A 26,277-nucleotide genomic window follows, 5' to 3' on the forward strand; every position below is an offset into this window, starting at 1 on the left:
TCCCCGCACCGGCCAGTGAGTACACAAAGCCGCGGGTGAGGGGAAGCTTCGCAGGCGTGCACGGAGCAGTGAGATCACTGGCGTTATAAATATCCCGGTGCCAGCGCGGAGATCCGCTCGGGTGGCCTCTCTCTCCCCCTCTCCCCTTCTCTTCCCAGAGGCTATGTCCACCCAGTGCGGCGAGGCGAGCAGCGCCAGAGGCACGCAGCCGCAGAGGGGCCACAGAGCCCAGAATCAGCCCTGCAAGATGCACTTAGGACCCCCGCGGCTGGAAGAATGAGCTTGTCCTTCCTCCTCCTCCTCTTCTTCAGCCACCTGATCCTCAACGCCTGGGCTCACGGGGAGAAGCGTCTCGTCCCCAAAGGGCAACTCGGACCCGCTGCCACTGATAGGAACCCTAGAGGCTCTAGCAGCAGACAGAGCAGCAGTAGCGCTATGTCTTCCTCTTCTGCCTCCTCCTCCCCCGCAGCTTCTCTGGGCAGCCAAGGAAGTGGCTTGGAGCAGAGCAGTTTCCAGTGGAGCCCCTCGGGGCGCCGGACCGGCAGCCTCTACTGCAGAGTAGGCATCGGTTTCCATCTGCAGATCTACCCGGATGGCAAAGTCAACGGCTCCCACGAAGCCAATATGTTAAGTAAGTTACTCGCTCTCCTACAAAACCCGTCCTAGGCGGGCAGCGGAAGATTTGGGAGGGACAGCAGGTATTTCCCGGGCCACAGGCGCACCTTCCTGAGCCCAGGCCACTGGGACCAACTGATACTCAGAAACAGCCGGGCGGGTTGGGTGGAGATGCATCTATATGGCGTTCGCACACGCACCCCTCTCCTGGTCATGAGGAATTGCGATTTCTGAGGTGTATGTTACCCAGAGGCTGGTGCCCAGACGGGTACCTTGTTTCCAGTTTGCCCTAGCCTCAAAGACGAGTCTCCAGCCATGACGAGGGAGAACAAAAAATCTCATTTCTTCTCGTTCAATTTGTTTACCTTCTGCTTATGAACTAGCCTGGCATTTTTCATTAGGCATCAAAGTGCAGCCCTTCTCCCTATCCATAACTGAAGTTATTTTTTAAAAAGAAGAATCAGATCCCAAATACTTGCCTCTTCCAACCGCTACCATAAACCTCACATTAATATTGTATATGTATATGCATACATGTATATATGTGTATGTATACAATGTATACACATAGGTATATAGAGACACAAGATATAGACAGACAGATAGATAGATAGATAGATAGATAGATAGATAGATAGATAGATAGATGACAGACAGATAGATAACTAGGGGACACCAGACAGACATTCCTGCTTGGAAGAAGATTGTGCTCTGGAAAACTGGACACGTTTAGAGAGGGAGACGTGATGAACATTGAAATTACTAACTCCAGAGTTGGATTTAACAACGTTTAGTATCTTGAGACCATGACTACACCGTGTTAGGAGAGTGGCCAGCCTTTGGTTCCCAAGAACAGTTAGGGGAAAGTTCTTTATTTTAGAAAAAACGCAGAGGTTAAATTTGGTAGGGGTGCAAATTTTGTAGGACTTTTTATAAACAAAGTTTTAGATTTTCCCTCTGAGTTTTTTTCTTTTAGCATGCGCTCTTTTTTCCTTTCTCATCTCTTCTTCCCTTCCACCCCATCTATGTTTCCAGACCATGGCAGCCACTCCTCTGGTTTCTCTTCACTGCCTCTAGGCAGCTGGGGGCAGAGGCGATTTGGGGCTGTGTGTAGGAGTGGAGAGATCTCTGTGGGGCTTTTGTTCAGTAGGGCCAGATCGCTCTTCCAGCGCGGGTTGGTCCACCAGGCAGAGCTCCAGCCAGGGCCTGTTAGGTACCCAGGGAGAGCGGAAATGTAGCCAGGAGACAGCAGCGCGCACAGTCACCTGTCTTTCAGTGTCAGCCTGGTTGCTCCTAGATGTTCCTAACTTGCTCCATCTCAGACCAACGACTCCACGGGCCACTGGGCTCCTTCTTACTACACAGGCTCCAGAGGAGCGTGGACGCCACCGGCGGGCTGAAAATTTGGCAGCCAGCAGTCTCCAGAGCGGGGTCGGAGGCGCGCAAGTGGGTAAGGCGGTAGGCTGACTAGCCTCCTCCCGTGGGTTAAGGGGGCCTAATGTGGAAGACCTGATGGCTCATGCTGAGAGAAAAGCAGGTCTATGCCCGCCGCCCTGCGCCTGTCTAGTCTATCTGATCTCGCTGATTCAGCAGCCTGCTGCGCACGTGGTGAGGGGGCCTGGAGCGCCCAGCTGGCGAGAGGCCCTCCGCACACGCACCACGGAGTCCCAGGGCCCCCCTCACACTCTCGAGAGGAACCTATTTGCATATTTTGGAGTTTATTTCGCTCATCGAATAACTGCTCATTTGGGGGATAAAGGGCAAGATCTGTTGGGGTGAAGGGGAATTTTCTGAGATTTGAGGAATAACCAGGAACATCTATTTATTTCCATTCATCTTTCTCACTTTGTCTCAACCATCTCTTGACTCCATTAACCATCACAGCTTATTCCCACTTCCGGCAACCTTTCCTTCTCTCTTACAAGAAAACTTTCTCTCTTCAGTTCTTCTTGTGATTTATCCAGGAATCAGCACCAACAGAGGATAACTTCTGTGAGCTCAAGGGAGGACCCCTACCTACCATGCAACAAGCAGCAGGTTGGAGCCCAGGGAGCTCAGATAATGCTTCTGGGGAGGCTTTAGGTGTGCTAGAGATCTTGGAAAGCAAGGCTCATTCCCAGGATATTAACCATCTTCTCTAAGAAGACACGATATGAGACAAAGATAGTTTTACAGCTTAGGCCTTGCTAGAGGGGATGTTGTAGAAAAGCAAAGGGGGGAAAACAAGAGCAGATCAAAAAGAATGCACCCAGATAAACAAGACATTGACCACTACCCAGTATGTAAAATGTACATTTTCTTTTAAAATCCATGTTGAAAGATATCTACAAGAGAACAGGGATGTGTCCTAAAACAGTACCAACAAAAAACTTAATTTAAACTTTTTCCTAATTTATTTCTGTTTACAATAACCTTTCAGAGTTTAGTTTCTGTGTCTTTCACATGACTTGCTTTCATTCATGCCATAAATCATGTACCCAATATAAGATACCTATCTCATTAAGCACGATATTTTGGTTACTTTTGTGTTTGTCTTCCATAGAGTTTTTTTATTTTTATTTTTTTCCTAGAAGAAAGCATAGCAAATATTCAAATCATAGTGATTTTCCGCTTTGTGATATTTGGAGTGTCTAATACTACTTCATAAAATTTTTACTACCATTGATCAATGCAGAATTTGCATGTAATTTGAGAATTTAACATGGATCTCTGCCATTATCTAGCTGTAAAAGAGAAACAGAAGCTAGCTAATTACAATCGGTCATTTACCTCTTTGAAGGCAGCATTTGATGTTTCCTGACATTCATGTAAACTAAGGTGTTGGCCATGACCTTTCTTAGAGTATGTGAGGAAATGTGTTTAAATCTCCTAAGAGAGGCTGAGAGGGCTGGGTCAAGGGCCGTAGAGGATACCTCAGTTTGATCTCATCCTCTAATTCTACTGTCTGTGAGTCAGCGATGACAGAAAACATATTATTTTTGTTACAAACCTGATACTTCAGAAAAGTCAAAGCTTTGCCATGAAACTGCATTCTAGCAAGTTATTTTAAGCCTAATAATATTCTGTAGTATTTGTCTGATAGAACAGATAATCATATGTGTTTCACAACTATTATTTGACAGTAAGCTTTTTTTTTTTTTTTTTCAAATTGCAAATATTTTCTGGTTTCACCATGAGAAGTACACCATGGCCATGGACTTTTAAATATTACTTGTTTAGTTTACATGGACCAATTAATATATTCTTAACTTCTCTTATACAATAGTTATCCCAAGTTTTGAAGACAGAAAATGAAATTAAGCTCATTGTATATAAATCCTTATTATGAGGAAATACTGTGCAAAAATGAAGAAATATGAACAAGAAAAGATAGATGACCCAACTATTGCATGGAAAAAAGGGTTTGCATTAATTTATATGCCTTCAAGTTTAATTTGAATACAGTGCTTCTGTTGACTTACCTTGGGCCACTGAAGAATAGGCAATCAAGTAGTTTTCAGTTTAGGGAAGAAAAGTTTAAGGCTTTGGCTATACAGACTCAAAGCATTTACATAAAATATGAAAATTCCAAGCACACATTTTGGCTAATAGAATCATCAATGTTACTACTTTTTAAAAAAATCTAAACTCACTACCAATTTTGGGATCATGTGGAGTCATTAGACAGTCCCCCAAGCCTAGATAAATCAGAATCTATATCTACTATGCAGAAAAATCAAGTGGAAAATTTCAGTTGCTAATTTAATCAGTGAAGACTGCTAAACTGAATATTTCAAGATTCAGATTTGATAACTTGGCACAGCATATCTGTTACTTTGTGGATGCAAGTAGAGAAACTTCAGTTTTAAAATATTTTTCTCTGGGGATTTTCAGATGGGTTGTTGAAAGCTTCTGAACACATTGAATATCTGTGCTTTTCTATATTTTATTCATTAACAAACGAGAGAAAAAGGAAAAATTTGTATAATTGTATCAACCACTATCAATAAAGCCCTATTATATTAAGAAATCTGCAGAGGACTAAGTCAAAAATCTAGAAATATTTTTTATGGAAGTAAACTTACATCATAATGCATAAGTGGAATTGACTGTGTGTATAAGCTGAGAGACCCCAAGACATTCTTGCCTTCTTCAGCTTAGGTGTCAATGCTGAAATTCCACAAAGAGAGAATAATTCCTTCTGTTAAGCATTCTCCTCTTCCTTTGACCCTCTTAAATGGGAATGCCTTAAGAAAAATAACACACTGTCAGTAGCACTTTAATGTGAATTTATTTACACTGAGCCACCCCTCTGCCCCATGCCTTCTCAAGCAGGAGAAGGCCACAGTAGCAGGAGAGTACTAAGACACCTGTCCATACTTGTGTATGCATAGGGTGTCCTGATGAGAGAAAAGAGAGGTAGTGAGAGGATAAAAGAAGGCAGTCAAATTTAGCAAACAGTCATTGACTATATACTATCTATGAGACAAGCTTGGCCTTCCACAATTTTGCTTAGAAATACTGCCTTGGCATCCATAGGGAGAATTGTAAGTTTCCATCAAATTTAATATATGTGACTCCCGATGATAAAGGTCAGAAAATTGCTGAAATTAAAAAAAAAAAAATCAGTGTCAGAGAAATGTTTTCTGAAACTTATATATTTGTGATTTAAGGCCCATGGGTTTAAAAAATTATGTAGAATTCCTGAATGAGCTACTGAGATTTGTCATAGTAAAATCAATAGGCCTGTGATATTTTGGGGAGGAGGGCAGGAAACTGAACTGTGAGACTTGTTGAATCTGCTCCAGAAAACAAGGCATTGTGAAATCACTGCTGACATTACTTTGGAAATTATGATCATAACAGTGTTCTTAATATTACGTCATAATTATAGTAAGATTTAGAAGATCAATACCAAAGTCACGCATATGAAAAATAATTCATTCATCTAATCTCATCTCTTATATCTCTTTCATTCTTTATAATATTAAATAGAATGATATAGGTAAAGTGTATTTTTAAGCTTTCAGTTAAAGATAATTTTCTTAAAGTTATAAAATCCTTTAATTCTCAGGCAATATATCATTTTTATCCTGGAACTTTTAAGAAGAAACACTGCAATATGTAACACAATAATGACACTTTCACATATATTATTTCATCTTCCCCATATTTAAAATACATTACATGCAAATTGTATATAATATTTACACACAGAGTGTACACTGTATTGAAATACAAGTTAAATGCATCTAAATGGATATTTGTTTAAAAAGAGAATAAGCTAATTATCAGAAGCTATTTATTTAAGCAAAGCAGTAGTATTTCTATTAAAACAAATATTTATAAAGCCTTTTTATCTCAACATCTTAAAAGTTAGCATACAAACACATACACTTATGAGACTTTTATGTTTTACTCTACCATGTATTTTTTCATTAATATACAATATAACTGCATGTTCAAAACCAGATCATTTTCCAGAGAATGGAATTGAAAGCCTCTAACAATTTAGTACCATGATTAAATTGGAGTAAATATATAACCAAATCTCTCCTCTATCAACTCCGTGTTGCCCCTTTTGTATCTATCATTCCACACATATACAATTTCTCACTTTCTTTCTTTCTTTCCCATTTTTGAATGTACATGTTTACATAAATATTCACAATCACATCCCCCATCTCCCAAATATCTAAAATCATTAATGCTCTTCTCAATATAATTACATAATTCTGATAGAAATTTAACTTGGTATCACTGTTATAGTCATGCTTTAGTAATAATATTATCATAACATATTACATCTGTGTAGAGTATTTAACTTCACAAAGCATTTGGTGTGTTTTGTTAATATTTGATAAAATGATATGCTTCTAAACGTTTAGAAGCACACTCAAATAATGTTTATAATAAACTCTATTATAAATAGCATTTAAAAAACATTTTGAAGGAAAGGATTTATACGACACTAGTGGTTTTGTTTTTTCTTTTTTTTTTCTTTTTTTTTTTTTTTTTCAGTTTCCTTCTAACAGCAAAAGTAGCTTCCAATAGTTTTTGGTTTTTGTTTTTCAATTTAAAGAAACACCTATTAATGAACTGGTACCTGCAGTTTCCCTAAGGTGTGTTTTATTTACTTTGGGCTAAAAACATTTATTTTTTAAAAAGTTGTTCAGTTATCCCCTTTTTCACATAAACTTTCTAATCAAGTTTTTTAAGAAACCAAGTTGAATAAATAAACAGCAATGCTTGCTAGAATTATAGATGTTAGCTCACATTGCACAATATAAATGCTCAATTTTATAAAATATTTCTTATTTTTGGTAAGCAGAATAATTTTATATGTGCCTCAAATACTGCAGGGAGAGTTTGCTGTTTCAAGAAAATCTGATGAATCTCTCTATTTGGCAGAGTCCTATTGAGATATCCTAATTAGTATATATGCTCAGAATATTATAGATGGAAATATTGAGATGTGCTTTTTTTCTTCCCCTCTGTTCTTTATTTCCTTCTTTTCTTCCTTCCTTCCTTCTTTTCCTTTTTAAAAGTAGAGATGCAGTGTCACTATTTTGACCAGGATGGTCTTGAACTCCTGGTATCAGGTGATCCTTCAGCCTCAGCCTCCTAAAGTGCTGGAATTACAGGCGTGAGGTACTGCACCTGGCTTCCCTTTTTCCTTTCTAAGACAGGTCCGTTTTTAGCTCTATTGAGCTAAAAATCTTTTTTTGAAATAGACAACTTTTGAAATTTTGAAATAGACAACTAATAAAAAACATTGTGCTCTTTTCATGTTCATATAAAATACATAATTTATTTTAAATAAGCAGGCTTTCTAATTAAGTGCAGACTATGTGTTTTATCTTATTAAACTACTCTATGAACTTTGGTGTGTAATTCTCTTGATCCAGTGGATGTGAACTTTGAAATTACTGTAGGAGACAGGGAACATTGACTTCATAATGCTAACTATGAAATACAAACTATAAACAATAATGTAATAAATTATCTCATTAATTTTTTTCTAGGAAATGATTCAAAATGCCAGATGTCTCAAAGCATAATCCATTAAACTTTCATTGAACCAATAATTTTAAGTTATTTATAATGCTTTCAGTATCTTACATGTAGTCTTTAAATGCAGTCACTAAAAGACTGAGTATAGTATATGTTTATTTGTAACTACCATTATAACCATGATAATTAGAGTAGAGGAATTTATTTAATGTAAATAAGTATTATTTTCCAGACTTTCAAATAGTTATACTAGTCTTGAGCACAGATTTGTGCTTTAATATTCAAAGTAGTGTATTATCTTTGATGAAGAAATAATGGAGAAGAATTATTTTGCAAAACATTTTTTAAATGTCTTTTTAATTTCTTTAGAACCTGAGAAAACTTCGTGCTCATTGTGTACTAAAAGTGACTTATTTGTCCAAATAATTACTGATGAAGTAGAATCAAATTTTTGAATATTGACATTATTTTAAATGAACACTTGAATCCTAGCCTTCTTTGTTTTTAACATAGTAAATGTCATGAAAAATAAGGATGTTAAATACTAAGTTCTTTTTTTAAATCACAATAATAAAGAATAGAAAGAATCTATGTAGAAATTTAATTCTTCACAATGATATAAAGAAGAGCCTGTGTTTTATTTTGGGATTTCTGTCATCCTAGGTATTTTGGAAATATTTGCTGTGTCTCAGGGGATTGTAGGAATACGAGGAGTTTTCAGCAACAAATTTTTAGCGATGTCAAAAAAAGGAAAACTCCATGCAAGTGTAAGTAGAACCACTTTATATTTGTTAAAGGTGCTATAAAGATTTTACATTTGTAAAACAGAATAATTTTCCAAGTTGGTAGGTAAGACAATTTGCCCAAAGAACTTAATTATTTAAAAAGCATATTTACATTTAACCAAGGGAATTTTGTTTGCTTCTAGAAGTAATAATTTAACTATTTAATTTACTTAAAAAGATATTATAGAGTCTACAAAAAGTTTAAGCCTAAGTGTATTTGAAAATAGCGTTCTCAAAGGGGTAGCCATCCACTTGTTTCTTAGAAGTGGCCCACATAAGAAGAAACATGGCAATAATATATTTCACCACATTTTAAACTTACAAGTTTATAGTGATTGTGTTTGTGCTAAGTAAATGAGGTTCTTACTTAATTTTACAAGCTACTCATAATACCAAAAATCGGGTCTCAGTAATGTAAAATATTTTCATATTAACAAGTAGGGAGGGAAGAAACCAATAATTAGAAGACTGTGACTTTCATAGACAAATTTTAATTAATTTGAAGAATTTTTATCTTGTATTTTTGTCACATCAAAAATAACGATTTCTTAATACTATGAAAAGTAATTTTGCATTCTCAAAAATTTATTCAGACCAGTTTTATATATTGTGATCAGTTCATAAACTATTTATTTGCTTTGTTATGAAAGTTTCCATTACCTGGGAAGTATTAAAACATTTTAAAGATGATAAAATGTGTTCAGCTTAGTTTTCCCACTCACAGATTCTATTTATTTGTATTAGTATATACACACGGAACTTAAAGGTGCTTTATGCTTTTTCTGTGGCATACTTATTTTCTTCACATTAAAACATTTTGAAAGCAATTATTGTTTAAAGCTAGTCATTTAATTCTGATTCTTTATAGTCTTTAGTAAATAAATTATTGGAATATCACTTTTTCAATTTTCAAAGTTATAGAAAGTTTCAACTGATAGCAATCAATTGAAACTTACTATATATAATTTTATTTTATAGATCTTTAAAAACTTCAACGAAAACGCCACTTGGTTTAATGTGTAAGACTTTTATAATTTTACTTTTCTTAACATCTAAAGTGATTTGTTAATATCTTTTGGAAGAGACAGAATTTGAGCAATTTCTGTAATTACTTGAGGATTCGATGAGATAATACATGCAATGTGCTAAGAATACTATCTGGTGTGTTATAAGTGCTCAATAAGTATTGCCTATTATTATAGGGTAACAATCTAAATATAATCTAAATATAATAAATTGCTAAAATATCAGTTTAGCAGCATAAATGGAAATCCTTTGTTAAATTCTTAAATCGCCTATTGCAAGAACTATTAAACAATTTACCATTTCATTTTTTGAGCTGGTTACTATGCTCTAGCAAACTGTAATATAGTATTCATAGAAATATATTTTTAAATTTTTTTCATTTATTTAAGGGACAACATTCTGCATCACTGTGAAAAAAGTAGGGTATTACATGTTTTAATTTTATTTTTCATTTCAATAGGATTTTAAGGAGCAGGTGGCATTTGGTTACATGAAAAAGTTCTTTAGTGGTGATTTCTGAGATTTAGGTGCACCCATCACCCCAGTAGTGTACACTGTACCCGATGTGTAGTCTTTCATCTCCAACCCCCTCCCCTTTCCCCCTGAGTCGCCAAAGTCCAATGTATCATTCTCAGGGCATTTAATTTTATTTTAAAATATTATTTAAAATTCACATACAGATGAGTTCTCATGAGAACTGTATAAAAGCAAAAAAAAAAAAAATCCACATACAGAATAGAAAACAATGATTAAACACATCTGAACGGAATAACTTTTCCTCAGTCTACTTTTAAGTTTATAAAAGATTAAAACACCTTCAAAATCTAACCTCATAATAATACACAGTGCATGCAAAGAAACTTTCTCTTACTGGTTTGTTTTGAGTGAAAATCTTAACTTTTAAAATATTCTGATTTATGCCATAGTACTTGCAAAAAATAGACTAAACTTGGAACAGCTTAAGGATAATTGCCCCAGAAAGTAACATATTACAAATGGAAGCCAATTAGAAAGGTCAAACTGAGAGGTTAAGATACATGATTCCTCTGTCAAATGCAAGTAACAAATTTCTAGAAATTTGACCCAAATGTCTAAGGATGGCTGGTTGAAATAATGCAGATAATGCAAAAACAGCATCTGTTATTCTTTCTCATCTTGGCAGGCTAAAGTTATTTCATAGAATAATGACTTTTAAACAGTACAAAGCAAGTCTTGCTCTTGTCACTCTCTGAAGCTCTTTGATATAAAAGTCATTCTGATGACTTTGAGCTAAATTGTAGATAAAAATATTAAGCCCTATGATTATGTGGATTCTTTTTAAACCAATTATCCAAGCCCACTTACTCTTATCTGAGCTTTTATTAGCACTTTTCCTTTAGGTGAAAACCTAATGAAATTATAAAGTGATTTATTTTTTAAAGACGTTAAATTTAGAAATAGTATTAATGCTAGTAATTACTAGTTTTATGCCCACTTGATTTCTTTCCTGTTTTCACATTCTAGTTAAACATGTTGGGAAATTGTTCTTGTAACTCTAAATATGACTATTTGATTTAGTTAATAGTTTTGATTTTTACAGCTTTACATCATCCCCAAAAAGGTTAAAAACTCATAGACTTTTAGGATTAAACTTGTAATTTGTGAGTTGCTTTAATTTAAAAATTTTGCAGAGGCATTTAAAGAGTACTTTTAGGGTTCTATCTACAAAGCAAATGTAAACTAAAAATATAAAACATTAATAGAATTCTGGGAAAAGTAATCCCCCATTGTACTGAGAAATATTCATTGATACTTGTAGATATTCAACTCAGTTTTTGTAATAATAATCAGAGTTCTAAAAATTAGCTACTAGGCAGAGATAATATACTTCCATAGCTCTTTAAAAGCTCTTTTGCTCACATTATCTCATTAGATAATGAGGTGACGAAAGAGTCTCCTAGTTGTTAAATTATTTTCCCAAGGTTACACAGTTAACAAGTGATTGAACCAGAACTATAGCCTCCCAGAATTTTCTCTTTCTCTTTAAATGCTATAGTGCTTGGTAAATAAAAGTTAGCTTCAAAGAAGATATTAAGTTTTGTTTGGAACCAATTACATTGTTTTCACCTCTTAGTGTATAGAAATTAATATGTGCATGAAAATATTTTTGTATTACATATAAAAATGAATACTGTGGCACATCATTAGAATATTTATAGCACTCTATTTAATAGGCAAATAAACAGGCAATTTGAGATTTATAGTTAAAGTTGCAAATTTCCTCATTCTAGGTACATGTTTTTCTCTTTGATTCACATCTCTTTTTTGAACTGGCATTTCCCCCATCTCCTGTGTCTCCAGTACTTCACTTTAAAATCTAGAGAAGAGGGGATGTGTCGCCACAGAATTTTACAAATGTTGGTTATTCATTGTCAATGACAGTTGCATAGGGAACCCCTCCCTCCCAAGATAAACTTTCAAAACAGAAAAGAGACCTATTTTGCTCACAGAAATCTTCATTTAGTAAATATTTTACTGTTCATAGACACAAATATGACACACTGAAAGGGTAGCCCAGAGCAGATTCAGGCAGCATTGATGCTGATTCCATTTTTGTGCTAAATTTGTTAATCCCATCAGAGAAGTTTTATTTGAGCTTCAGTAATCTAAATGTGTGGGGCTCCCTGGACTCATTCAAGCCCCTGGAGCCTGGCACATTTAAATGTAGCAAACCTGCACATTGTGGACATGTACCCTAGAACTTAAAGTATAATTAAAAAAATATATATATATATATAAAGTATGTGTGGCTCCCTGGACTCATTCAAGCCCCTAATCTACAGGCAGCTCTCCTTCAAACTTTTATTGGCATACTCTAAATAGGCAGTGCAACTAAATTCCTATCATGCAGGTTTTTCAGCATTCTTCACAAGGATGAGGATGTATGGTCTTCTCTTTGTCCAAATGTATCAAAAATCATCAAGAACAGGAGGAGATAATTGCTTTCCAAAGATCCATGAGGGCTACTCCAAGCCACAGCTGTGGCCTTTACCCTCTTTCTCAACACATTCCATGCTAAGGTACCTTCTGAGACTGAGCACTCTTCCTGCCTTAACCGTCTGTCTGTCCCTGCTCCCTCCTCAGGTTGGCATCCTTACTGAAAGTCCCACAGAGAGCCTTTCTGGATTTATCTGAGGTGGGTCCAGACTAGGAGTCAAAGGCCTTAAGTGTGATGGTAAAGACAGTTAGATTGCCCCAGGCTGAATCCTACTCTACCACTTCCTAACTGTGTCATTTTACTTCATCTTTCTACTCCTTGGTTTATCAACTACAAAAGAAGGAAAATTGAAGTCGCAATCTATTGGGCTAGTTAAGTGTTTTAAACAAGATAATGCATATAAAACAGAGTACTGCCTGAAAAGTATTCCACACTTAATGTTTAAACAGATTTTCCTGAATTTGCTCTCAGGCAGCTGTCTGACAATCCTTAATCTCTTTCTTTCTGATTTTGGGGTCAGGCAGCTGTGACCCTTAAATTATTCAGACCAGCCTCAACTCCGATTTATCACTGATCTTTTCTTCCCCACACCCAAACTTTGTGTGCTTATAGGTGTCCCTTATCTACTAGGTTTTCCTTTCTCCCAGGAACCTAATTTCAAAGCAAAATTTCTAAGCTCAACCTCTTAAAGAGGCATGGATTTCCTATGGTCATAATCTTGTGATTTTTTTCGTAGCTCTGTTGTCCATCTTGATTTTTCCCTAAAAAACATAAATCTTGGAAAAGGTGATTATCATGTATTCTTCAGTATACTTCAGCATACTTCATAAAGTATGCAGAAAGCTCATTGCTTATTGGGGAAAAACATGTTAGCTTATTTTAAAGATGCAGAGAGAAGCATGTGGTGGAATTATTTTTGTTTCTCAGGGTTTTAGGGGATCATGTTTGAAAGGAAAGGTAATTGCAGAGTTTACGAAACAGGCATGGAATGTGTGCTTGATCAGTCCTAAGCAAGGTCTAGAACACCCTCCTTTCCTGGTTTCAGAGTGTGCCAGCTGGCTTGCCTGGGATGAGACTCCAGACTGGACTTCTTGCACTGCAGGCAGAGTGAAGAGGAGTAGGCAGCCCCTAAAGCTGAGCATATTTACTGAAAGGAGAAATGGAGGCTTGAGCAATACTTATCATCCTCATTAAAAAATGACTTACTAAGCACTCCACTCTGCCAGTCAAGACCATGCATGAGCTAGATCAAGGCATTTGAGAAGAATTTTTTTCTTTTTTTGCCCTCTAAGGACTTTCAATATACAGTAAAATTGAATGTCTAACTTCTCAGGCACAAAAATGGGTTCAAACTCTGCCTTTGCAGTAAATGCCAGTTTCCCCTCAATTTTGCACTGTGGAAGTCATTAGAAGACCTGTTTTATTGAGGAAATCTGGGTGTGATGAATTGCCTTGTAGATTTGGAAATCCATTTTAGCAGAAAGTGAGAGATAGTAATATATTTCTTTGATGATTTGAAGAGTGACACTTGTCATTCATCAATATTTTAACAGGAAGCAACTTCAGAGCAAGTAAGACTGTATAAGAAAAGCCTAGGAAATAGCTTTGGTTTGTATAGTGTTATGGAGAGACCCTTAGTCTAGGAATCAGAAGATGCAATTTAAATCACAGGTCTATTCTGGCACTTGATAAATGCAGGGTGATAGATGGATCATATTCTTTACTTCGCTGGCTGAAAAAATCAGATAATACTATCCTAATAGCAGCCATGGAATTACTGTGAGTTAAATTATATATGTAAACCACCTGACACACAGTAGTCTCCAATAGTCCAGCTTTGTGAAGTTATTAAGGTCCTCAGAAAGAAAGTCATGCTATTCCATGTTTTGCCTGGTGTGGTCCTTACTTCACAGGTGTCAAAATCACATAGGATGCTGGTTAATGATACATCAAGCCCAGGGTCTCACCTCAGACTTACAAAAACACAGTCTCTGGAAACAGGGCTTGGGGAGCTGTATTTGAGCCTGCTCTCTAAGTAATTTGAAGGGAAATTATATAAGTGAAGAAAAGAGATCCTATAGTTGATATTCTTTACTACATTATCTCAGCTTGGGTAATATTAAAACCAGCTTGTGTATTTTGTCTGTTGCTCAGTATGAGGAACTGAGATATAGAAGGAATGAATGGTACCAAGCAGGAGATATGGCTGTGCCTGGGAGATAGCACGGCGGGGCTACAACTGGCCATTACACAGTTTATATAGTAAAGAGTAAGAAGTAGCCCTTTGGGTGCGTGCTGCCCTGTACCAGGGCACAAGTATAAAAAATGAGCTGAGTTTAGGGCACCTGTCCCAGGCGGCTCCATTGGTGGAGGGAAGGGATGGGAATTAAGCAGCTCTAAAAGGAGGTAGGGGAACTAGAAGTGATGAATGTGGCGAAGAAACTTAGTTTGTAGCAAAATTTGGTCAATAGTTGTTTTTGTTACAGTCTATGATAACCTTTTTGTTATTTAATAATATTAGTCTAGAACAACATTTTAATTATTTAGATTTGGCTTTTTTTCCCCTTAACTTTATAAGGTTTTTCAGGAGAAAGAGGCAAATCAAAGAAAACAAGCTGAAATAAATAAATAAAATTGATTAAATACACACAAATTCCAAGGTTTATACTGGTGTCAGTTCAAATTCACTCCTATTTCCATATCTCATATACTACATATTTACTTCTATAGTTGCACACGAGAGTCGGTAATTGCACAGCTTTAATTCATACTATACAAGGTACTCAATCATCATAGATCGTGATATTTACTAAGGAAAAAACTACAAGAAGAGATTTTAGAGAGCTTTTTTTAAAAACAATATCATTTGGGAAATAATTTATTTGGTTTAATTGACCTGTTTAATTTCAGCTTGGCAGAATTAGTCATTTCTGGAATATTGTAGTTAATTGGAGTTGTGCTTTCTTTGAATTCAATTTGACTTTTTAAAAAATATCTGTTCTTTAAAATGGATCCTTCACTGTGAGAAGGGATGAGTAGAGCCACGACAGTTTACTTCTAGTGAAAATGTTCTTTTTTTTTTTTTTTTTTTTTGAGACGGAGTTTTGCTCTTATTGCCTAGGCTGGAGTGCAATGGTAGGATCCCAGCTCACTGCAACCTCTGCCTCCCAGGTCCAAGCGATTCTCCTGCCTCAGCCTCCCCAGTAGCTGGGACTACAGGTGCCCACCACCACACCTGGCTGACTTTGTATGTTTAGTACAGACAGGGTTTTACCATGTTGGTCAGGCTGGTCTCGAACTCCGGACCTCAAATGATCCGCCTGCCTCAGCCTCCCAAAGTGCTAGATTACAGGTGTGAGCCACCATGCCCAGCAAAAAGTTCTTATTTCTCTTAATAGCAGTGTGTTTCCTCTCCTTGTAATAATTTAGAAATTCAAGAAAAAAATAGTTCAATTTGTTTAAAGTTTTTTTTTTTTTTTTTTTTTTTTTTCAATTAGGAGTATATACTAAACTACAAAAAATGATGATTTTAAACATTTATTTTAATTTTGCAATTATGGTTTATTGAATGTAACCTGTTTTTATTCTTGCCAGATCAAGGAGAAATTAAAGAGATTTTAATGTAATTTAAGTCAATGAAAACATGGGCAGGACTATGTCAATATTGTTTTCCACTGTAAAAGTGGCTCCTAGCACAGTGCCTAGCATGTGATATTTGTGGAATAAATTAGTGAAAAATGAATATGAAACATTTTTAAACAAATATTTAAACAATTGCTTTCACTGTAGTGGCTGATGGTGGTAAGGCAATTAGATGAAGGAGTCTTGATTTCAGCAACTTATCTGAAATTTGATTCATGCCTCTACATCATACTCTTAACTATAGAAAAAGTGTGTTTGTTAGTTTCAGTTTTTTTTCTAGAAAAATAATGGAGTTCTATTATTTTAAAAGTGTATATTTTATTAGAGGACTTCTTATAATTTTAAAAAAAGATTTAAAAAATAAAAATCAGCCTGGAAAATTTATTGTCCAAAATTTTCTAATGGCAAATGTATGTATTTTAGTACCTCTAGCTAAGACCTATGACTCTTTGCTATAAAGATGGTCTGTGCACAACACTATATACAGAGATGTACTGCTTAGTGTCACCATCTTGTCTGAGCCAGACTGGGAAGACTAATAGGAAAAGTCAATCCTTCAAGATGAATAAATTCACTGAAATGTTTGCTTCAAATGATTCTGTGTTCCATCACAGCTGGAATAATTTTGCAGACAAAACATTAAATTAAAAGTCAATTAAGAAAGTCAAAACAGTCTAACTGCGTTTACTCCTGTATTAATGTAGAATGTAGGATTTGGACAGCTGAGGGGCTATGTGTAGTGTGTGGGTCCTTAGGACTCTGCACATTTCTACCCTGGGTAACAGTTAGGTGACCTCTGAAAAATCTGAATTCCGAATAGCCATCTCCTTAAAGGGGCTCCTCTTAAGAAAGAACTTTAGAATATGAATCTGGAGGAAAAGAGGAGGAAAAGAGAAAGATTTTAGATGAAACAATTGTAGCGGGTGGGGCAGGTGGGTTTCACTCATATGAAAGACCCTAAAATGGAAATGATATAGATTTCTGTTTTTTTAAAAAAAGAAATGCTGTGGTGTGTGTCTGCACATGCACCTGTGCATGCGTATGTGTGCCTGTCATCTACATCAATTAAAAATGGACATGTTCGTTCTTTATTTTCTTGGGCACTGTTGGGGGAAAATATTAAAAAATGAGGTACATTTTAACAACCTAACTCTGTCAAAATTGAGTAAAGCAATCACTGCTATTTTCGTGAAACAGAGGTAGAAGTCAGGTCAAGGCATAATGTATTACACATTTTCAAAAATGTCATTCGACTGCATTGTAAGAAAAAAAAACCTGAGACAAGGTAAATATACTAGATACTCTTTTTAATGAAATGTTTCACACCTTTCTAAACTTCTTATTATCCATTTATAGAGCCAGAAACATTCTAGATGTCTATAGCTTTTATTTTGAAATAAAATATTGGGATTATCTAATTAAATGGGAAAGCCACTTTAAGAGCTAAGCAGCTGTAGACAAATCTACAATGAATTTTTAAGCAAGTCTTTCTAATAAAAAATAGGAATAGTCAATGTGTGATCTTTGAAAGTGGTGTCAGCATAGCAGTCCTGGCCTAAATGTAGGCTGGCAAGGTGTATCGTAAGACAGGGTGAGAGGGATGCCATACATAGGCGGTGATTCTTTAAAATACCTGCCTTCGGCTGGGTGCGGTGGCTCACACCTGTAATGCCAGCACTTTGGGAGGCTGAGGCGGGCAGATTACCTGGGGTCAGGAATTCGAGACCAGTCTGGCCAATATGGTGAAACCCCCACCTCTACTAAAAATACAAAAATTAGCTGGGCATGGTGGCACACACCAGTAATCCCAGCTACTCGGGAGGCTGAGGCAGGAGAATTGCATGAGCCCGGGAGATGGAGGTTGCAGTGAGCTGAGATCATGCCACTGCACTCCTGCCTGACCAATAGAGCAAGAACCTGTCTCAAACAACAACAACGACAACAACAAAAAACAAAACAAAACAAAACAAAAAACACCTGCCTTCAGTCTGCTTGAGATCATATCCAAAGATTCGCCAGTAAACTTGTGAAAGATCTATATATATGGCTTCATAACCCCCAAATAGAACTTTGTTGATTGAACTACACTTAAATATAAGTAACTCCAGTAAACTATTGTACATAAAGTTAATGTGCTCTTGTAAATGCTCTGATATCGGTTGGCTTCTAATACTGTCAGTATCTTGCACTACTCACAAATTCCATGTGGATTTCAACAGTGGATCTATGTAGATTGCCTTGCAATATTCAGATTTTTAGATTTCAGTGTTATGATCAGTATTCCAAAGAAAAGTTTGGCATTATTAGAAAAAGCAAGGAAAAAAGGCCATTTTATTCTCATATAAAACTTCTTGATTTGATATAGAAGTATGTAGCTTTTAGTGTTTTTATACATAGTGGACAAAATATTTGGTATTCTCAAGCACAGGAATTCTGTGTAAATAGTACTCCTTGAAATTATGAAACCTGGTAGTCTGACCTAGTACAGACCTTAATTCTTTGGGCGTTATGGACTCTTTCAAGTTTGATGAAAGTTACAGAATCCTCCTTTAGATTCTCATAAAAGCCCTGTTGTTGTAAGTGTTATGGATAAGGAGGCTAAGGCTAAGAGCTTAATTGGCATCACTGGTTTTTGATTGTATGTCTGATTCCAAGTTCACACTCTTCCCCCATTCTCCCGCATATTCCTTCAAATTTCACAACTTGGCAAAGTAAGTCCTTTCAGAGCTGGTGCTGACCTACATTGTCAGGCTCATCTCCTTATTTCCCAGGTCCATCCTAGGTAGAGGTCACGCTGAACTACTTACAGGTATTTGAAAGTGTCATGTTGACCTTTCAACACCCTGTTCCCTCTCCCTGAAAATCCTTTCTTATTTTGTCTGCCTCTCTAATGTTAGTTAGAGTACATTCCTAGTTGTACTTGAAGACTCAGCTCAAATGTCACCTTTTATAGGAAGACTTTTCTGTCCTCTTCTTGGCCACCTCCACCCTCTTAGATGCCCTTCCTCTACGCTGTCATTGTACCCTCTGCATACCACTGTCATAATTCCATTTATCAAGCTGCACCATGACGGATGTCTACTTGTCTGTTTTTCCACTATTCTGTAAGTATTTCAAGGGCAGATATTCTGTGTGTGTGTAAGATCTGGCCAAAGCATAGTAATTCCAGTGACTTTTTTCTTCTTGGAGTCAAATATACTTTCCTGTAATGCCTGAGTAAAGATACATTTTTTTTTTTTCTAAAGAACTCTAACACCTGCAATATTAATGGGGGCCATATGCTATTTCTCTCTCAGCAGCCTCAATCACACTGATAACATTGAAAAAATGCATGCTTGTTTCAAAGGAATAATTTTGACTCCATTTCTATGAACAGGAATTTATATTTTACCAGGCAATTGTTTCTTAGTAATATAGTTCTATTTATTTTCTTGGTGAGTTAGGAGGAAAAATAGTATGTTAAAATATTTGTAACTATACATTTCAAAGTATTTAAACAATAGTAACAAGGTTTAAATGTATCAAGAGTCCTGGTTACTTTTATATTCATCGATACTATGTCACCAAATAGGTAGTGAACAGAAATGTGTTACAAAATAAATGAAGTAGAAACATAAAAAGAAAAATAGTAATTTTAAAGCAACTTTAAAATAAGCAAACATGTCTTTATAAAAAGGAATGGAGTAGGAGGAACAGAGATCGCCAAAATTATTATTATTTTTTTCCTACAAGAACTTATATTTTATTACATGCTGAAAAGATTGTCACAACTTACATTTCCTCTTTTTTTCTCCTCCCTAGGCCAAGTTCACAGATGACTGCAAGTTCAGGGAGCGTTTTCAAGAAAACAGCTATAATACCTATGCCTCAGCAATACATAGAACTGAAAAAACAGGGCGGGAGTGGTATGTGGCCCTGAATAAAAGAGGAAAAGCCAAACGAGGGTGCAGCCCCCGGGTTAAACCCCAGCACATCTCTACCCATTTTCTCCCAAGATTCAAGCAGTCGGAGCAGCCAGAACTTTCTTTCACGGTTACTGTTCCTGAAAAGAAAAAGCCACCTAGCCCTATCAAGCCAAAGGTTCCCCTTTCTGCACCTCGGAAAAATACCAACACAGTGAAATACAGACTCAAGTTTCGCTTTGGATAATATTCCTCTTGGCCTTGTGAGAACGATTCTTTCCCCTCAGGAGTTTCTATAGGTGTCTTCAGAGTTCTGAAGGAAAATTTTTGGACACAGCTTCAGCTATACTACCCTGTATTGAAGTCACGTCATTTGTTTCAGTGTGACTGAAACAAAATGTTTTTTGATAGGAAGGAAACTGGAATTCTTTGTACTAATACAGGGAGCACACTGCTTCAGGTCAGCAAGACATAAAGCCTTTTGCTTTATGCTTGAGGGATATTTAGAACTTTGTATTTTCGGAAAGTTAAATAACATGGACTATGTATTTTTCTGACTTTTACAGATCAACCTGAAAGAACATACATGGTACATTTTTATTTTTGGTTTCCAAAGAATATTTTGATGCAGATAAAATATTTTGTTAACTTTTGTTTTTTTGTTTGTTTTCTTAAAAGTACCTTTGCATTGAGCATATTTTCTTACTTTTATTATTTTAATTAATATGACATAAGCAATCATTTTATGCTGTTTATGAATTATAAATGTGTTTATATCTCATTTGTAATGTGGAAATCTTTTAAATTTTTTCTATTCACTGCACTTTTTTATTGTTTTTATTTCTAGCCTTACCTCAGATAATATGTTTAGTTTTACATTTTAAAATGTTTAAATTCTCTTTCACAGCACCAAAGGCTCAGCTTGGATTTGTGTGTATGTGTATGTAAATTCATGACTTTATGTGGAATCCTACACCTTTGGTGGCTGGGATATGATGGGTTATAAGCAAGGAAAAAATATAAGGACTTTTTAATAGAATTAAATGTGGGAGGTAAGGAAAAGGATTTAGAGGTAAACGTACACTAAGTTTACAACATTGATTGAGATCTAAGTCTGTCTTGCCTTCATTTCTCTTTTTATCCCCCCCTTGCCCTCATTCTTGAACAGCTGGAGGAATACATTTTATTCTGTCTGTGAAGCATACACTATGAGATTGGAGTGCTTAAAAATACTTCTATGATTCTCTGCTGTCCCACTGTGTAGATCCACAGGGAGCAAACACTTAGAAACGATAGAGAACTGAAGGAGATGAATGGTTTAACAGTTATCCATGCCAAGTCCCGTTGTCAGAAATATTCTTATTACTCAGGCAAACACTCTTTGAGCTTCCCTTCCTAAAGGTAACCATTTCAGTGAATAGATGTGCACTTTTATAAGGAAACTTCTGATGTTTATTTAAAAAACTGGCCTTTTGATAGAGGTAAATTAATCTGGGAATTCAATGTGTTGAAAGTGGCATTTAATTTCACCTTAAATACTGACTGCTGGACATAAATCACAGAAAATTTAACTTAAGAAAATTTACAAAATCTATTATCAGGTAATCATTTTAATAAAGTTCTGCAAAATACAAGTGTTTACATTACATTCCGAAATGTGGCAAAAAAGATACAGCTAATGGTTAAAAGTATGACTTTTGTAGTAAGAGAAGAGTTCATAGAAATTTCATGGTTTGCATTTAAACATGTTTAAAGTATACTTATAAACTATTTTTTCCTTAAAGCAAACTATGATTTATTTTGGTGCAAATACAAAATGGAAACTTGTCAAAATTGAGCTAGCTACCATATAAGCAGATTGCTTTAATTTGATGGGAAAACAGTACACACATATATATAACAAATAATATATCTAAAAACCCATCCATCAACTAAAACATTATACGTATACATTAGTATAGTGTTTTATTATAAAGCCAATTATCTGATTAAACATTCTTTCCACTTAATGCATAATTTTTAAATAGCATAAAATGAAATGCTACAAAAAATTGAACTAATTTATACTTTAAAGTATTTCTGGGTTAAATGGAACAATGAAATGTTTTAAACAAAGATATGCCCAACTCTTATTCAAATGGCATATCACCGTGTTTACACAGTATAAAGCTAAAATTATTACTCTAGTTTATTCTAATCTATTGTTAAGTATTGTATGCCGTATACCAAGTTCTTAGGGCACATGAAAAATTTCAGTTGCCAAACAGAAACTAGTAAACATATGTTCCTAATTAGTGAACGGAAAGATAATAATGATGGTCAACAACAGGCCACGTTAATGAATAAGTTGTATAGGCTAAATGTTGCTTGTAGGCTACATTAAACTCAAATGTAATAGTTTATCTTATACTCCTGGTTTGATTTGATTAGCATATGAACATGAAAGTAGGATAACTACCAAATATATATTATGCAAGTCAGGAATCATTAATTTCAAAATTTAAAGCCATGCTAAAATTAAAAAGAAAATATTAAATTACACAATTACACTTCTCTTCACTGGCCATACACAATGATTTTTTATTTATTTATTTTTTTTTTTTGAGACAGTCTTGCTCTGTCACCAGGCTGGAGTGCAGTGGCATGATCTCGGCTCACTGCAACCTCCGACTCCCTGGTTCAAGCGATTCTCCTGCCTCACCCTCCCAAGTAGCTAGGATTACAGGTGCGTGCCACCACGCCAGTTCATTTTGTATTTTTAATAGAGACGAGGTTTCACCATGTTGACCAGGATGGTCTCAATCCTGGCCTCTTGATAGTCCTGACCTCATAATCCATCTGCCTCACCCTCCCCAAATTGCTGGGATTACAGGTACAACGATGCTTAATGAATGCTTAGTGAAGCATAAAGTTACCTACATCAATTAATTAAATGAACCTATGTACAGAAAACGTGTATAAATATAAGTCCATACTAATGCTTACAACTTTCTAAGAGGGTTCTTGCTTACATAGCTTTTTATTATTTTAAGTAACCAGAACTACCAAATACCAAAATTATTTGATTATGGTTATGTTCATCTAAACACAACAATAAATTTTGTATTATTATTTAGGAGTCTATTTTGCCTATAGGTAACAAACATCTCCAGACTAACATGTCAGTTTTATCAATTGTATTATGTTTAAATATTTAAGATTTCTTTATATGGAACATCTATAGAGATAAATAGAGGTTTTCAATAAGATGTAGTAACACTGTGATTTTTCTGTCACAGAGTCTCTCTTCACTTCCTTCTAAAGAGACTAATTTGAGAGTATAGGTGTATATTAATTTTCTTGATTCTTTCAGCTGAATTACACTGGTCCAGAAGTTCAAAATCATGTGACAACGATAAGAGATACTGACAGAAGTCATTTCCAAGTTTGTACATATATTTAAAAAATTACATATATAAAACTGAGACTTTTATTTCTGTTATTTTAAAGCTTTTATTTCTTGTAGCTAAAAATAAAACATAAATCTGGTAGGTAAATTTCTTATGAAATCGATCTTGAAATAGAAAATGTACTGATTTTCTTACCATTAACATTTTTTACCCTTCCAAAGAAGGGAGGGAATAAATCATGACTTATTCCATTTTCAATAACAAAATGAAACTATGGCACTAACCAAAAACTTGCATTCTGGCATCATTTTTACAGTTGCAGAGAATTGTTTCTGGGCTCATTAAAAATATATGATTCCAATGCCGCAATGGAAAGCAAACAATAACTTCTTAAAGGAGTTCTACACCTCCTTTAAGATTTATTTCATTGCTACCTCTAAATTCTGATAATTTAAAATCCATTTTAAGGTGACAAAATTTTTAAAAATTTTGGAGGAAACCTCTGGATAAATGGACAAGGCCTTTTTTTTTTTTTTTTTTTTTTTTGTAGTCAATCCAAATGTACTGGCCAAGCCAACTTTTGAAATAAGATTATATGATTAGGTATTAGCAGAGACAAAGAGTTACTGCCTCCATCTTACTCTGCCCTATTTGAAAGTCTCAGGGGAGAGAAGGGAACAAGATGCCGACCTAACCTGAGTGGAGTCAGGTGAGGCATCTTTACATCTAAGAATTTGTATGACATTGAATCAGTCAACTGGGCTACACATCATCAATCAGTATTTCAGCAATTTTATGCAATAAAAATAACATTAGATTATAAACCAAGAACTCTCATTTATGTTTTAGTTTATTAGATGGTTTTTGTCTTTATTCAGACATGAATCACATCACTCTCTAGCACCTGTTTTGTCCTTCACCATTTGATCTCTAACATGATTTCTAGCTTTATTACCAGTGATTGTAGGAGTCTTACGATGTTGAAAGTTCTATGAGGTCATAAAAAGGGACATGTTCCCTTCTGTAATGAAACCAAATTTAAATTTATGTCCAGATGAAACTGGACAACCACTTGAGAAAAAAAAGCTGTCAATGAAGTTATAAATATAGATCTTTTAAAAATATCTTTTCTTAGTTTAAAAAAAAAAATGCCACTGAGTAAGTGTGTGAGATTTGATCAAGACATTTACAAAGCTGGGATCGATTTTGGGCTTAGCATTTTATGAAGGATGTAAAAAATTTGAATTAACCTGGAGGGGGAATGGTCAGACTGGTATCATTGTTGATAATAAATAGCTCTACTTAATTAAACATGCAATTTTAAAAACACTTCTTTTGTGATTAAAGTTCTCCATTCACCATGAAGCCTTCTAGAAATTCTTGAAGAAATATGAGTAATTTCTTCTTGACATCACGCCTCCAAATAAGGATAGCTCAGGACACAATTTTCTGTCACCATTCGCTTACTTTCCCCAAAATTCAGGAAGTGATTTCTGAGATCCCTCCTTGCACAAGGCACTGAGCTAGTAAGACATTCTTGGACTTGCTCAGTGCTTGTTTAGTAGTTCTTTGTGGATATTTACATCAACGTACTATCATATTTTGAACTTCTGGAGAAAATATACCTGCCCTCATTGCACATTTCCCACGCTAAAATCAGGCTAATAAAATTAACTTAATAAATGCTCTTAGTGAAAAGCAAATTTGAATGATGTGTTCCTCTGGCTTAAACACTTTGTAGAGGCTATTGGATATTCTAGTTATTCACCAAACTTACTGTATAATTATAGGTTCCTGGCATATGTTAGTTGCTCAGAAATGCTTTTAGGATGTATACAGGTGCTGAATAAGTTTTATCGGACAAAAATGATGATGACAGGTAAGATAATTTCATGTTAAATATGAAATATATCCTACAATAAGAGTAAGAACATCCGCTGCCCCTCCTACTGTACTTGAAGTTCTCAAACATACATTTTTAGACCAAACTAAATATATCAGGCACTTGCAGCTGCATTTAATTATCAATACATGTCATCATATGACACTTCAATTTCACTGGCAATCATAAAAATAGGTTACTATGCAAATCCCAATGCTTTTGCTATTTGTAGGCCAAACAAGCAGTCTGGTAGGATGCCAGTAGGTATCAGTGGGAGAATAAAGGCATTTCTTTTTGGTAATTTATTTCTAGATGTGTTTGTCCCTTTCCCTAGATAAACTCTCTCAGAGAAGACTGACATTTTTCTGTACCCTACAGAGAGATTAGTGAATGCATAATCACACAGTGACAGGTCCGGCTCTAATGTGTTTCTCATTAAATTCTCTGTCGTTCCCTCTGCGGGAAACTGGACAATTTATCAGATTTTCATACAGGGAGGTGAATTTCTGCTGAGGAGGCAACACAATGTCTTTTACTCTCCGGAGTGCAATTATGGCTGAGCTTCCCCGACAGTACTCCATTTTATGATAGGGTTGTCGTTGTAGGATGTATGCATTCTACAACTCGTTTCTATATTCTGACACCGGTTATATATTTACACTTTTTAAAGTTAGCTAGTTTTCCTACATTCGCCTTAATACAGAATGTCTGAGATTAAGCATACCTATATACTAGAATATTAATTGTACAAGGAGAATATAGAAAGACTTCTCTAACAGTCACCATCTTAATGGAGCATGTGAGAGAATGAGTTTCAATTTTGGAAACAGAAAAGAGTGTAAAAGCGTGTGTTCTCAGTCAATTCTTGTTTTTTCTTTTTGAATAAAAGATGAATTTCAAAGGAGAGAAAAAATATGTTTTCTGTTTAAGTAATGAAAGAATAACAATTATGGCAATAATTACCATAAATTTTACCTGAGATCTGGAGTTCCTGTAAGTTATGATTAGGAGGAAAAGTCATGCCCATTTATTTATGTTGCCACATTAGTTGTATCACTGTGTAAAA

At 35.4% G+C, this 26,277-nt stretch overlaps 1 protein-coding gene across 3 annotated transcripts; it reads left to right on the plus strand.

Annotated features, from left to right (window-relative positions):
• FGF5 (fibroblast growth factor 5) lies at positions 1–26,073 on the plus strand. 3 transcript variants are annotated; one of them, XM_050792018.1, is made up of 3 exons: positions 1–631; positions 8,272–8,375; positions 19,840–26,073. In XM_050792018.1, exons 1-3 carry the CDS (start codon positions 277–279, stop codon positions 20,185–20,187), a joined length of 807 nt encoding a protein of 268 aa, XP_050647975.1. In that variant the 5' UTR covers positions 1–276; the 3' UTR covers positions 20,188–26,073. The 3 variants fall into 3 exon arrangements, with proteins under 3 accessions (XP_050647975.1, XP_050647974.1, XP_050647973.1); XM_050792016.1 differs by lacking the exon at positions 1–631 and adding an exon at positions 1,765–2,065; XM_050792017.1 differs by lacking the exon at positions 8,272–8,375 and having other exon boundaries at positions 19,840–20,061.
• Positions 26,074–26,277: the final 204 nt, after the last annotated feature.

The sequence above is a fragment of the Macaca thibetana genome, chromosome 5 (genome assembly GCF_024542745.1).
Source record: "Macaca thibetana thibetana isolate TM-01 chromosome 5, ASM2454274v1, whole genome shotgun sequence".
Taxonomy (NCBI): Eukaryota; Metazoa; Chordata; class Mammalia; order Primates; family Cercopithecidae; genus Macaca; species Macaca thibetana.